Below are 15,295 nucleotides of genomic sequence, written 5' to 3'. Positions count from 1 at the left end.
CCATTGTAGTGCTGAAGGTTCCTCGAACAAGTAAGATTTGTCCTTGAATGTAATTTTGAAAAGGCATGAGTGAAGAAGACCATATTGAATATTCATGGATTTGAGTTGTGGACTTAAGTCCAAAAACTGTTTGCGATGTGCAGCTGTAGCAGGAGAGAAGTCTTATGTGAAAAACACTTTTTGACCTGACCATTGCAAAGAGACCATCTTTTTGGCTTCCAAGAGTATTTGCATCAAGTCAGTAATTTGGAGAAAGAGAATAATAATGCCTCTAGGATGTGCAGGTGGGCCAGTTGAAGTCTGTAGACCTAAACGATGTGCCCGTTGGATAGAGAGGGGAGAGGTAGAAGGCAAGCGAAGAATTGATGGTATTGCTGTTTGAAGGAATGCAATCATGTTAGAGCCTTCCAAACCTTCTGGAATCCCAAAAAGGCAAAGATTATTTCTCATTTTTTTTCTATTTTCTAAGTTGAGCTTTGTCCTTGGAGATATGAGGATTGACAGTGTTACAGTCTTCAAGATCTCGGACTCAGTTCCAGAGTACAAATTTGTTGTTCGTGTTGGGACCATTTCTCCGCAATACGTTGCCAAGAGGCATTAGTGTCCATCATAAAGGGCTTTAATGCACACAATTCCTCCATGACATCGCCTAGAGTAAGATGTGTAGGTGTTTTTGAGGGAGAATCAAGGTCTTTTTGGGGCGCTTGACGGAGGAGGTATTAGATTTTTTTGGGCAATTGTGCCAGCAGCATGAGATCAGGAGGCGCTATCCTTTAAAAAGTCTGTAGCACTATCCATTGTTAAAGCTGATGGTAGAGAAGATTTAATTATTTGTGTGCGTACCACTCGAAGAGGATTATTAGACTTGGAGGAAGAGGATGACTGGCTGCTCTGAGAATTGTGTGGTCTCCCCATAAAAGCCAGCAGCAATATGGTAATAGGAAGCCAGCAATGTGAGGTGATAATGAAATGATATTACGATGAGAAGCTGCTGCGAGAAGTTTCCAACAACAGAGCAAAATATAATAAAAAACAAATAAATAGAAAATCCTAAATTATTCTCTCAGAGCAGGAATGGCAGAATACCACAAGAGCAAAGCACTTTACTGCACATAGTCAAACCACTGGTGACTAGTTTTAAGGGGACCTTCTGAAAAGAATAAATCCCCTCAGTCAAAGGAAAGCATTTACCATGTTATGAAGAGCAATTTGAAAGAGCTCCTTGATGATGAGAGCTGCCAGTGAATACTGAAAGTTGAAAACCTCAGTGAAATGTGTTTGAAGAGAGAGGTCAAAAGTTCAGCTGGCTGTCAGAAGGTAATAAATATTCAATTGCAGAGGAAATTAGATTTGTAGAATGACATCCAGGCAAGCAGTTAAAAGTCAAATAGAAAAATCTCTGTGAAAGTTTAGGTTTGTGCAGAGGCTTATGAAGTGGAAGGCAAATGAAGTAGATAAATAATTACCTCAGGCCCTCACATGAAGTCTCTAAAATAACTTCAAAACTCAATGTCTCTGTAAGATACAGGCATATTCATGCAGCAGCAGAGCTCTGGTGCTCAAAAATGCTGGAGAAATTAATCATTTTGATGTGAAAACTTCTCCTTCCTTCCAGGAAGTCCTGAAGCCTCAATGAGCTCTAAAGAGCAACAGCCATCTTGCGTGACCTCCAGCCACGCCCCCGGTAAACAACACTTTGAGACATTTTCTTAGGCCAAAGTGGTGACAGGGGCTTTGGCTAGGCAAAGTTTAAGAAAGCAAAATGTTTTTAAGTTACATATTTTAACAATGGACACTAATCATTTTATAGCAAGATGTCTACACCAAAGAGACAAGGCAACTGGGTTCTTATTTTTGGAAAAACGAGAACAAATCAAGAATCTCATTAGGAGTGGTTGTATTAAGTAGGCAAGACAGTAAGTATTTAAGAGATGCAACACAGAATCAGACTTTGATTCTGCTTGTAAACACCTCAACTGCTTGTAAATAGCTTTGCTCTTTATTAGTTGAGTGACAAACTGAGCAAGTGATTTTGTTATTCCAATCCTAGTAAAAGTGATGACATTTAAAGTTGTGTGGGAATACGCTCAAAATCTGCATGTGCAAGTCCAGAATGCCATATGTGTAACTTTTTTGTTTGCATTATTTTGCAACAAAATGTAAAGGGAAAGCCAATGTCTCTTTACTACTAGAGAAAAGTGTATTGGGCCCTTAAACTCGTAGTACTTTGGTATAGTCACTCCAGGTGATGGTTGCAACACTGAAACATTTACGGTAATATCTAGAGCCTTTGCAAAGAGTATTGATTTCATCATGCATAGAACTGAAATCCACCTTTATCCTGCCCTTATCTGTACCACTCATTTTAAGAGGCAACAACTGCAGAGAACAAAAAAGGGATCCTAGCTAGTGGTCTTGAGGCCTCTTTGCTATTTCCCCACTAAGCTTTTTATCAGGCTGGGAGGGCAGGTGCATGCATTTTGCCAACCCGCTCAAGTAGACTACCTCAAAGCGCTTCATAATGCAGGGGGCAAGGCCACCACCCCCAATGTGATATCAATTGTCAAAGATCATTAATTTTGGTGTGGCTTAAATTCTTTGCTTGAAACCTGCTCTTACTTTCAAATGAGTGCATTTTTGGGTTGTGGTACTATGTCTAATGGGTAGATGGATATTTTTGTTTCATAGAAAGGGTTTTTTTAATTTTTAATATGCCTCGTTCTGGCCTATATCAGGTTTCAATGTACAACTTTAGCCACTATGGTCCGAACCCGATTATTGTTTTTTAAATGTGTTTGCAAGTTATTTGTGAAGCAGCTTCCCTTCTCGAACTATATTCTACATTGATTTGTTGTCTGTGACTTGAAGATATGATTTACCTGGACTTTTTGAGTACCTCTAATAGAAATGTTTGAAATCAAAATTAATATTGATAATGTTTGGAGAAAACTAAGGAATCAGTTAAGGAAAATGGAGCACATTAATACGTTTTTGGAAGGATAAATAGCCCTCAAACCATTTCGACCCCAATACATTAAATCGAAAGTAAAAATGTCCAAAAGTAAAAGCCTTGTTTGAGGGGACATCGATACTCCTGTGGTGTAGATTCCAGATCTTCAGGATCGGCTCCTAGTGATCCAACCATTTTAGACAAAAGGGGTTTGCACAATCCCTCCACTCAGAACAAAGTTTTCTATTCACACAGCACGCAAGTTACATGGAATGTCTCCCAATGGATAGTCTTCCTCTGTTTTAGTTACTTCTCAAATTCCAAACATTCCTATCCTCAAGAATTCAGGTCAAAACCAGGACCCAGCAGCCCTAACAAGCTATTTTGTCCCATACAACTGATTCCAGTCTTCTCGGCTTTCCAGCAGCTGCATTTCACGGAAATACCGCTCTCTGGATCGAAAACCCTTTCCCAGGTTAGTTTTCAGGTGACAAGTCCCTAACAGGGAAGCTGACTGAGGCCTCAGTAATGGTCACTAGTTATACCCCTGGGAGGATCCTCTTTGGTGAAAGTTCAAGTGGAAAGTTTAGGCAGCTTCTTAGTTGTTTCCCCCACAGTTAAAGAGCGATTATATCTTTATGTGCTTGTCCGCGTCGAGCGAACAACTCCCAGAAATATTGAGCAGGGATACTCAAGGTAAGCCTTGTTCACAAGCTGACCACTCCCATTTTACTTTTAATGCAGTATCATGTAACTAAAGTTAAGAGAGGCCTGATTTCAGGGCAGGATCCTCACTGAGGGATTCTGTAAAAAAGAAAAGGTGTGGACAGTGTTCTTTCTGAAAGCCACCTTTCTTCAAGTCCTGACCCTCCCTTCATTCCAGTATAGGCACTAAATAAGCATTCCGAATGAACAAATGCATTTCCCATCGCATGTTTTAGCAAGTAGCAGAGCTCGATGCTAGGGCTGCTGAGGAATCTTTCGCCGTGAAAATAATCCTAAATAAAAGACCCATTCACATTTTCTGCAAGAAGCAGTGAATATCTAAAACGTCTGCTCTTCTTCCTGCCCTTTGTCCTGCTTGACCTTAAAGCTATTTAACTGGTTTGCATCCCAGCAGGACTTTGCTAATTAGTTAGGAAAACCACCAGCCCAAGGAATTCATTTGTCCGTATGATTCATTTGTGGTGGTCAAAATTATGTATTATTCAAAATCGAATATTTCAAAAGGTGAAATGGACATTCCAAATCCATCGGCAAATGTGCAATTTTTATTCAAAACTTCGAATATGCTGAAAATCACTTTAATTGCTGGAAACGTTCAAAATAGGTATGGATTTAGGGCTAAATTTAGCATTTAGCCCCTGACAGAACATTAACAGACTGAGAGGGCAGCAAAGTGGCTTTATGGTTCACGGACACATACGAATGGTCTGTAACTGTTAAATTCCATGTTTTCCTAACCTCTCCCTGATTGTGCAAGTAACTGTGTATTATATATTGTAACCTGTATTTCTGAAGCGCCTTACATGGCTGTTATTAGCATTTCACACCTCAGATAGTCACTTGTAGATCAGTCTGCAAATAGCAAGGGCTGCATTAGAAAATAAGGCCCTTGTGTGTTTTTCACAGGGAGCATCTAGTGGCTGAGTCCTGTTCAGCTTTCCTTACTCCTCAGCAGAGGGCAAGGCGTATGGATCCTGAAGGAAAACTTAATCTGTGGCTAAATTCAGGGCAGGTGGAATTTCCTACAGTGTTTGCCTGCTTTTTGTTTAATCTGATGTTACCTCCACAACCCTGCCACATAAACGCATCTGTTGGATAGGAGGCATGTGCACTACTTCTCTTGTTCCATTTGAAGCGCTGTTTATTGGGATACATTCACAAATGAACCGTCAAGGGGTCATATATTCATTATAAATAACACTGAGATTTATTAGGCCAAGGTTCTACATTGTGGGAGTATAAATGGTCGATCAGATATTTCAGCTAGTTTTGGAAATGGGTTTGAATTATCTTGGTTTACTGCCTGTTGTGACGTAAAAGAAATGTTTATATTTGCAGGGACAAATCCAAGAAACTTGCGGAACAGTCTGCAGCAATTGTGTGTCTTAGGACCCTGGGCCTGCCAGAGGGGAAGTTGAGTGAAGGAGAAAGCTGCCAGATACGGAAGAGAAAGCGGAACAACGAGGAAATTAGCAGTTTTGAAAACGGAGACACACTGTTCACTGACGATACTCATAAAAAAACGAACTTTAACCAAAACATTTTAGACACCGCAGACACTAACATCTCTGATGTGCCACGATAACACGAGGAGTGTCCACAAGAGCATGTGTAGGATTTTGATGTACTCCAATGGTTTTCTAAACCACCAAAAGACTCTTGAGGGTTGTTTGCCTCCTTACTTTCTTTGCTTGTGTGCCTTTTATGATGACTCAATTAATCACACGTTTTTAACTGATGATCAGCATTGGCCTGACCAGTCCATGGACTAACATCCAAAGAAAATATTTCAATATTGGTTTTCAGACGTGTTTGGAGCAGAGCTTTCACGAGGAAGGAACAGGAGTAACTGACTATCGTTTCTTGTTCCATAAAATTTTGCCTTGTCTCCATCAAAAAAACAAAGCAGATCCTGGTGTCACTTTTTTCTTTATTTTAGGGAATAAAGTTAAACTGCTACAAAGATGTGGGCCAGTAGTGTGTTTTGAGCATGCACTTTATGACCCAGAAAGTTTGGGTATTTCTAGGTGAGGATTACTTTCTTCAATAGATGTTTGTGCCAATAATTAGAATACCGTAGTACTACTGTGCGTTTTGTAGAGGTCAGTTTACCTGCGATAAAAGTGGTTCACAAATACCTGGTTTAAAGAAATGCATAAATGTTTCAGAAAAATGCAAGAGTTGACTCCTATGACAATCTTCAGAGTTCTGAAGGATTCCACACTCTTCCATAAGGCTACAGTGTTCATGGTAGATCCTTCTTCTCCACTTTATGTTGTCTGTACTGATCTAGATTGCAAGCATGATTAAGATGGAATCATGGCATGCAGCACTAAATAAACACCTATTCAAATCGAAACAAAATATATGGAATAGAAACTACAGCAACCCTCAGCAGCAAGTTGTTTGATGGCGAGGATTAGCAAGGTGAGCACACATTGTTCAAATATACATGCTGTGCATTTGTTTAATTTCCAGGATAACCTGAAGAAGCAATTCTCCCAAGGTCTTTGGATGGAGCTCTGTTACTTTAATCAGCGTGACTGGAACAATAGGACTATGTTCCTGAGGGAAACCAAAAGAGCACAATTCTGGTACAGTCCATCTCAAACTTGCAGAGCTTCTCGGAAAGCAAGGCTAGTTCCAACTAACCTTTTCAAGGCAAGCTGAAATTTCAGCTGGGTTGACAAATTGGATTTCTTATTCCTTTTTCTCCTTATAGGTATAACATTTCACTCATGTCAGAAAAAGTCTTGTTTGGCCTTGATGGCAGATCAGGCCCATTATAGAAGAGCTCACTGTTAAGTTGAGGAGTGTTGAGATGGTTTCAGACACCTACAGCAAATACAAACATGCCTTTGATGGTGTGAGGTCTCCATTAAAAAAATTCCAGCATCATGTTGATTGTGTTTAGTGGAAATTTAAGTTGAGATTTGCCCCCACATCTTGTTCTTGATGTCCCGGGATCCATATGTTTGAGAGGCCACTCTTTCACAGGTCTCCTCAAATTTGGAGGCCCTTGTTTCCCAAAACTCCCAGGTGAAGGTTCAGAGTGCAACCTTATTCTTGTCAATGCCTACTGTGCAGTTTCAAGTCATGACCATCAATAGAGTTTGTTTTTCCGATCTTGGCATAGCATGTGGATGAGCCACATCGCTAGAAGTGTTGTCATTCAGCATATGTTTGCCAATATGCCCCATATAAAGGAGGCACTTTCTCCTATGCAGCTGCCCTGCCCAAAACACCAGATTTTTAGGATATCCATACAAGATAAAGTTACATATAAAGAATAAATAATTGGCCTGGTTAACTACTGATTGGTAATGAGTTTCTGCCATGGATCCAGTCCTATTGGTTCTTCATTTTACTCTCCTGTTTGAACTGGTCTTCCTGCTGATGACTTCACTAACTTCAGAAACCACTTCTTAAAGTAAAGGTTCGTAGCACTTTAGTTACAGTTGACCTTTTAAAAGTATTTATGCTAACACGTTCAACTTTCCCTTTGGAGAATGTGCTACTTGGAATGCTAATATTGTGGCTTTTTTGGCATGTTGCTTACCACAAGGAAGATTTTATGGGTTGGGATGTGGATGTGGAAAATGGATTAAAGGAAGAAGAAGTGGCTCTTGTGAGTTTGATAGTATCCAGTTTGTGCAACAAGATTTCATCTATTGAGTCTACAGCTGTATTGGAATCAGGGGACCTTTCCACTGAATTCACATTAAAGATAGTTGTAATTTTAAGAAAAAACAATGTCAGGAACACTTATCCCAAAATTAAAAAATATGTGCACCAAATACGCTCATAGACTTCCGGGTATTCAATACACACAAAAGTACAATACTAAATCTGGTCTTGTGCACAGCAGATACTATGCCTTGGCATCTGGGGGTGTTCACTGCTCCAGTGTGCTGAGTGTGGCTGGATTTTTCCAGCCTCTGATCTAACCGGCTTTCATAATTTTTCTCTCAGAGGTTAAGGTTATGGGGGTTATTCTGACCGCCAGGGCCACGGATGACTGAAGCACCGCCAACAGGCTGGCGGTGCTTCATTGCCGATTCCGACCGTGGCTGTAAAGCCGCGGTCGGAAAACCGGGTCCGGCGGTTTTCCGCCGGATTTCCCCCGGCTGGGCGAATCCTCCATGGCGGCGCTGCTGACCCCCTTCCCGCCAGCCTGTTTCTGGCGGTTTTTACCACCAGGAACAGGCTGGCGGGAACGGACTGCCCATGCCACTGGCATGGGCAGTGCAGGGGCCCCCTAACAGGGCCCCAGTATGCTTTTCACTGTCTGCCTAGCAGACAGTGAAAAGCGCAACGGGTGCTACTGCACCCGTCGCACACCTGCAACACCGCCGGCTCCATTCGGAGCCGGCTTCAGTGTTGCAGGCCGCTTTCCCGCTGGGCCGGCGGGCGCTATATTGGCTAGCGCCCGCCGGCCCACCGGGAAATTCAGAATGGCCCCAGCGGTCTTTCGACCGCGGAGCAGCCATCTGGCGGTTCCCGCCAGGCGGGCGGCGACCGCCGCGGTTGGAATCAGGGCCTATGTCCTAAACTGTGAATAGTGAACCACCTCTCCTATGCTTCTTTTCAAAGTAAAAAGCTGTATTCTGGGCCCTAGGACATTTCATTAGTTCCCTTTTCCATTTTTCCATTTTTGGACCTGTTGGGAGCTTGCCGATTTCAAGGGCTTAGCCTAATACCTCTTAGCCAGCAGGATTGACATTAGACCAAGAAGGTAACTTACAGGTGTGCAGATTTTGACCCTGCCCGTAAGTTTCGGAAGTAAGTCTGTGATTGCTGTCCTATAATGCTCAGTTGCAGGGCATGTCCAATTTTTGTGAAGAAATTTTCCACCTCTGTATTGCATCTTTGGTAAAAAACATCTGTCCTGACATGTACCTCAGTACAACCGTTTTGTGCGCAGGGTGGGGAAGCAGGATTCCAAATGAACTTTGCCTGTGTTTGAGGTGTGTGTTCCTGTCTCTGTCATAATATGAATGATCCTGTCATTCCCTAAAATGCATAAGTCCATTCTTGCGGTTAGAGGCAAATTACCACATTACGGTTGTCAGCTTTTCTCTTGGCAGAGTATCTTCTTTTCAAGAGAGCTCTACTTGGGCTGACTAATGACCTTTGTCAGCCACTTTTCTCCACAATTTGGCCCATCCCCATGGACGGCCACATCAGGCTGGTGAAATCAGGACTTGTCACTTGGGGCCTGATTTATTTGTTAGTGGAAAGGATACTCCATAGCAGTAGTGGCGGAGAACCCTTTCCATCAACATGAAGATCCACCCACCTCATTTAGAGACAGGTGGTCATTCAGAGTATAGATGGTGGAGACTACTCCATCTGTGCCACCTATACACACCTCCAGCGGAGTTTGATGAGCCATCAGAGAACTGGCTATATGTCCACCCATCTAATATAAATAGGCAGACATTTCAGCTGTTTTTCAGTGCCCATCACCTGGCAGTAAATCCCACTGAAATGTGTTCGAGGCTTCGAGGCCCCCATCGCAATGGGAGAAAACTCCCATGGCTAGGGGGGCATTGTGTTTAACTTGTAATGTCCCATTTCATATCATACAGCAAAGATATAATACATTGGTGTGAACCGCCTTGACAATGGTTCCAGTGTAGGCTTGAAATGTCCCCTGACTCAGCACGCATTTCAAAATTTGGTCATCAGGACCTCCACCTGGGTGACAGATAATTTACTCTGTTGCCCTGGCGGAAGATGGCCCAACTGCCAAATTATAAATCAGGCCCCTGATACTGCTGGGACTAGGTTCTGTTATAGGCTAACTGTATTGTGTGCATTGCTCAAGCCCTGGTCTTACTTGATGTGAGGCACATCCATTGAAGGTGCAGTGGGTGCAACTTGGGAGTGCCATTGTTGCAGCTGGATGCTCCATCCACCTTGCATCATCTAGGCTTGAAATAAACATCCAATTCACTATCCCATGGCATCAATTGTGTGTTGGATGGCATGTCGATCCTCCGCACACAGGAGAAGGTATACCATTGTTTTATTACATACAAAGAACACTTGATTACCATGTCCATTATACTTGTCAATCACTAAATTAGTCTTTATTTGTTTAGTTAAAACCATATAGATAGAAGTAGTAAAATTCCACAATAATAACACAACAATACAGTCCAATCCAACATCTGAAGCAAAGAAACCACCATCTCAAGTTCTAGAAAAAAAGATGGTCACTGAGACAGTAAAGAAGCTACATTAAAATAGTAGGCTGTTCCATTCTATAATTGCACTGTTAAGATAACTAGATAACTAACCATCACAGAGCAAGTTAGCTCATTTGAAACATTTGTAAATATGAAAGTGCAGGACAAGATTGTATAATATGAATTGATTTATAAAGTAGTAACAAACAAGCTTGTGAAAAACTTACAAAACTTACAAAACAATATTCAATGTAAGGTTAAGTAGAAACATGGTCACAGGAACATAGCAGGAGTTGGTTGGCCTATGCCCAGCCCTTGGGAAAACAGAAGAAAGAGCTCTATACTAAATCTAAGATGAGTCAATAAAACTATATCCAGTGTATTCCACCCTAGTAAGGTAGGGCATGTGATATCTCACAGAGGGTTTTAATCTCTATTCTCCCTCAAGGCTTTTCATATGTTCAAAACGCTGTTTTTGCCCTACCTGTGTCCTGCTTAACTATTAAGAATAGTAGAATAACTCAGACCTGTTGAGTTCAAGACATAATTTTCATATATTTAATCCTGGGAATTTTCATTGCTCCTTCTAATACCAGACCGTCAGGAATTATCATACTGTTAATTGTTGTCTCAGGCTTAGATCAAATTGAGATCCAGATAAGGGATAAAGCTTGAGAACACCTTCTAGATTGTGTTAGTCAAGTTCTTCATGACATATTACACGGAATCGGCAATCTTCTAGTTTATTTTGGCCAAGTTCTTCATGACATATGTTCGAGGCACTGCAAGGTAGGAAACAAAGCTGGCATATGAGGGACTTTTTGTCTTCGTTTGGAGAGTTGTAACAACATCAACATATCTCCAGATCATAGCCCCTTGATGAACAATTTGCAGATATTTGCTTTTATGAAACTCAAACATGACATTAATGACATTGACTTTGTTTAATTCCAACAAAACAAAGTCAAAAACTGCCCCCAAACCTTCGGTAAACTGTTGTCTCCTAATTTACAATACAGGGAGCAATTTCTCAGTTCAGTCAAAAGGGTCCCCAGATACTTAGAAAGTTTGGGCTTTTGCAGCTCAACTGTCCTGTCCAAAACTGGCAGCCCGTCACACGTCAGCCAGTATTCTCCCTACATGAACTAGGGCCCCATTAACAACCTCTGGCCATATCTGCAAGTGGAATTTAACATTGACAACAGTTGCCATTACCACCTCTGCTGTGTGTGCAGGTCAAGTAGCTAATGGCAGTAACGTCCCCATGGATCAAACACACCCAAATTTGAGGGTTCAGGATGACAACGTTATCAATCCCCTGAAATCAATACAAATGTTCCAATCCTGTCAAATGTGATTGTTCATAGTTGCTACAAACATCAGCCATTGTCATAAACATTAGGAGGTACACAGCACATACCCATGCTGCATATGTCAGGGTCCACCCTGTGCCTGGGTCACAATGTAACATCCCAAATGTCATGCTGCCCAGACAACAGCATTGGGAAGGAGGACCTATGTAACTGGTTACAGAAATACACCTGCACAATCAGAGGAGGAAATGGAACACTGCAAGGACCATCAGTGCAATCCAATGTAGCACACATTTCCGAACATCAGCAGTACACATTACCACTGCTGACATTCGTATCGTGCCATACCAATGCTCTACATAGTATATGCTAGATCTCAGCAACATATAGGTGGATGTGAAATATCAGAGACTGGTGCAGTTCCAGAATGTTAAGTGTGGTGCTAGTGCCATCAGAAGACCCACAGCCAGTGAAAGGCCTCACCATGAGAATGGAAGTAGACGGAGGGTTGAGTAGGACAAGAATGTGGCAATTCACAATTTGGCCAGAACCAACACCTAGAGGATGTGATGCTGACAAGTCCACAAACTGACCACAATACATGTGACATGCAGGTGGGGCATAGGCCTGGGAGAATGCTAATATGAAAGACAGGAACAGTGAACAGGAACCAAGATCACAATGTGAAAATAATAGGAAGGCAGGCACATCACATTACAAATCCCACAACACAGACACACTAATTGTACCATATCTCATTGCAGAGGACGATGGCTCTCCTGCGGATATGCCTGTCCAGGACTACCCTGATGACAAGAATGACAAGCAGACAAACATCAGCCAGCAGACCCTTCAAGATGTCCTTGGAACCCTCCAGACCCCACCTCTGGTCACAAGGAGGAGCTCAGAACTAGCAGCCATCACTGAGGACCCACCCACCACCCCAATTGTACGACCTGCCAGCTCCAACACAACTGAGGACTCTGACAACACTGGCACCAGCTTTGAGAGAACTGTAGTTGGAGTACAGCGGGAGCTGACCAAGGAGGTGGGATGCAAAATATGGCAGCCAGCCTAGAGGGGGTGCGTTCGTGCATGATGTCAACTGAAGAACAGGCAGCAGCGATGCAAGGGCGAAAAACAATCTTGCAGGAACTTGAAAAAAGGTTGAAGAAAATCAGCACAGCTGTAATAGAGTTGACCCAGCACCTAAAGCAACAATCCTGTCAATGCGTGCACGAATGCAATATTGAACCCCTCAGGGCCGACCTGGCTGCCTACCACAGTGATGTGGCTGCTATTCTTAAGAACCAGCAGCTCCTCCTTGCTGCACTACTGCCCTTAATAGCCCCACTGTTGGCAGCTAAAGGGATGTCTGACTCCACGTCTTCAAACACGGCGGTGTGTGTTGCCCCTTCACAACCACCACCACCAAGGGCAGAGGAGACAACACACACATCAGAAGATGAAGACGTGGAACAGATCACCTTCACCCGTAAGAGTACCCGGTAGCACTAGTCCCTGCCACATGGCCAGCTATTGCCAAGGTCTTGTGCTTTGTAACATACCAGTCTTGCAACAGCTGTACTCCAGCACTGTTCTTCAGCCCACTGTTTATCTTGTCACCCTGCCCTGTGATTGTCTCTCACTAACTCATTGGCAAATCCTGTCCCTCTGCACTGTCTGACACTTCACCCCAGCATGTCCAATGACATGTCCTTTTGCACTTGTGTAGGATCACAATGGAATATGTCACACTAATGGGCTCACAATCATGGACAATGTACATATAGCACTTCAGCACTTTAAAATAAATAGCACTTACACAACAACTTTGTCTCTGTGTAATGTGACACATCAACTGTGAGGTAGATCAGTGATGTTTACCTCAGGTCAATGATTATTGATTGTCAATACATCTGTATCCTGAATGAATGTTGGCTGATAACTATGCACAGTGGTCTGGATTGTACCACCATCTGCCCTTCCTGAGGGTTATTTGAGAGGAAAATAGAAACTATACACCATAATGCTGTGTTGGACAGAATAACGCTTCCTCAAGGGATGTCTAAGCTAAAAAATATTGCCTTCAAATTTTTCTTCAAGCCAAAACTTAGGTATGTGACATTTGACCCAAATTTTACCTAACACACACCATACTGCATGAATGGATGTGTATGAGTTTACATACAAAGATGTCACTGGGCTGAACATTGCAACAAATGATATGTGTGAGTTATGTATACCATACTACATGAGAGCATACTACCACTCACCTTTAATAGGATTCGCTTGCACATCAGGCTGCAGGCAGACTTAACACAGTGTCCTCAATACCAAATCTGGTAGCAAAGTATGTGACATTGAAAACATACATAAAAAATGAACCACACTTTGGGATCCATAGTAACCGTGAGTGGTGGGTACAATCGATGGCAGAATCTTAGCAAAGTAGCTTTGGTGCAGCTGCAAATGTAACAGCTCAGTTGGTATTTGGTTGCAGCATAGGACACAAAAGCTAATACAAAAGATACACTGTTCACTCATGCCAAGGCCCTGATCTCTAAGCATGTGACACATACTGCAAAAGGGTTACTTAAATATTTATTAAACAGTAGGAACAGAAGCTAAAACCAGGGGAAACACCTTACCTAACTGTTAGAAATGGGGTTTTTGGTTGGCAGTCAGGTTGCCCTCTGTCCAAGCAAGAACCCTCACTCTAGTCAGGGTAAGTCGCACACAATCCAAAATCAGCCTGTGCTCACCCTCCGGTAGCTTGGCACGAGCAGTCAGGCTTAACTTAGAAGGCAATGTGTAAAGCATTTGTGCAATAAATCATACAACACCATAGTATAACACCACAAAAATACACCACACAGTGTTTAGAAAAATATAGAATATTTATCTGGGTAATTGTAGGTCAAAACGATCAAAGTTGCAATACGAATTTGTAAAGATATCACTGAAAAGTGATATTAAGTGTCTTTAAGTCTTTAAAAAGCAATAAAGGGGGTCATTCTGACCTCGGCGGTAAAAGGCCCTTACCGCCGGTCCGAAGACCGCCATAACACCGCCGCGGTTAACCGCCACGGTCATTCTGACCCACAACGGCCAAACCTCCAAAAATCCGTCCTCCACTGCAGCCCGCCACATCAGCGGGCAGCGAGAAACTGGAGATGACCAAACCTCCACCGTCACGCCAACAGAAATACGCCCATGCCATTATGACCCACGAATCCACACGGCGGTCATTCAAACGCGGTATTCCATTGGCGATACACACCGCTGCGGTCAGAATACACACACAGCACCAAAACACAGCCACATTGGACAATTTGAAATACACACACCTGATACACATACACACACCACTCCCACACAATCAACCAACTATAAAACACACACCCACATCACCCACAAACCCCTGCCACCATAATTACTGAGAGAAGGAGAGAGAGACACAGCAGACAATCCATAGCAAGACACACTGAGGCACACTACACCATCACACACACCACATAGTAGCACAAAGCACCACTCACCAACATACTTATCACATACACCACCCCACACCTCACCCACACCACCCCATGGCACCCCAAAGGCACCCACGCTTTTCGGACCAAGAACTCCGGGTCATGGTGGAGGAAATCCTAAGAGTGGAACCCCAGCTCTTCGGCTCGCAGGTGCAGCACACCAGTATAGCTAGGAAGGCGGAGCTATGGCAGCGGATCGTGGACAGGGTCAACGCGGTGGGACAGCATCCCAGGAATAGGGAGGACATCCGCAAAAGATGGAACGACCTACGGGGGAAGGTCCGATCGATGGTCTCCAGGCACAACATCGCGGTCCAGAAGACTGGCGGCGGACCCCCACCCACCCCTCCCGAATTCACATCGTGGGAGCAAGACGTCTTGAACATCCTGCATCCTCAGGGCCTCGCAGGAGTAGCCGGAGGAATGGACTCTGGTAAGTCCCCCCCACCCCACCAGCATGCCAACCCACACCCCCACCCTCACCCCCAACCCCCCAGCACACATCCTCCCTGACAATGTCTCACCAGCACAACCCACCCATCCCAACACCAACTCCTGCATGCCAACACAAATCAT

General features: G+C 43.3%; 1 protein-coding gene across 3 annotated transcripts in view; it reads left to right on the top strand.

Annotated features, from left to right (window-relative positions):
* Positions 1 to 5,639, top strand: part of DUS2 (dihydrouridine synthase 2) — a 403,339-nt gene extending 397,700 nt beyond the window's left edge. For all 3 annotated transcript variants that reach the window (XM_069216243.1, XM_069216241.1, XM_069216242.1), the window contains one exon: positions 5,015 to 5,639. In XM_069216243.1, the coding sequence (XP_069072344.1) occupies positions 5,015 to 5,261 (247 nt within the window). In that variant the 3' untranslated portion in view covers positions 5,262 to 5,639. The remainder of the gene's footprint in view (positions 1 to 5,014) is intronic.
* The last annotated feature ends 9,656 nt before the right edge of the window (positions 5,640 to 15,295 follow it).

The sequence above is a fragment of the Pleurodeles waltl genome, chromosome 12 (assembly GCF_031143425.1).
Source record: "Pleurodeles waltl isolate 20211129_DDA chromosome 12, aPleWal1.hap1.20221129, whole genome shotgun sequence".
NCBI lineage: Eukaryota > Metazoa > Chordata > Amphibia > Caudata > Salamandridae > Pleurodeles > Pleurodeles waltl.
The sequence above is the reverse complement of the archived record's forward strand: the minus strand, read 5'-3'. Positions and strand labels throughout refer to the sequence as shown.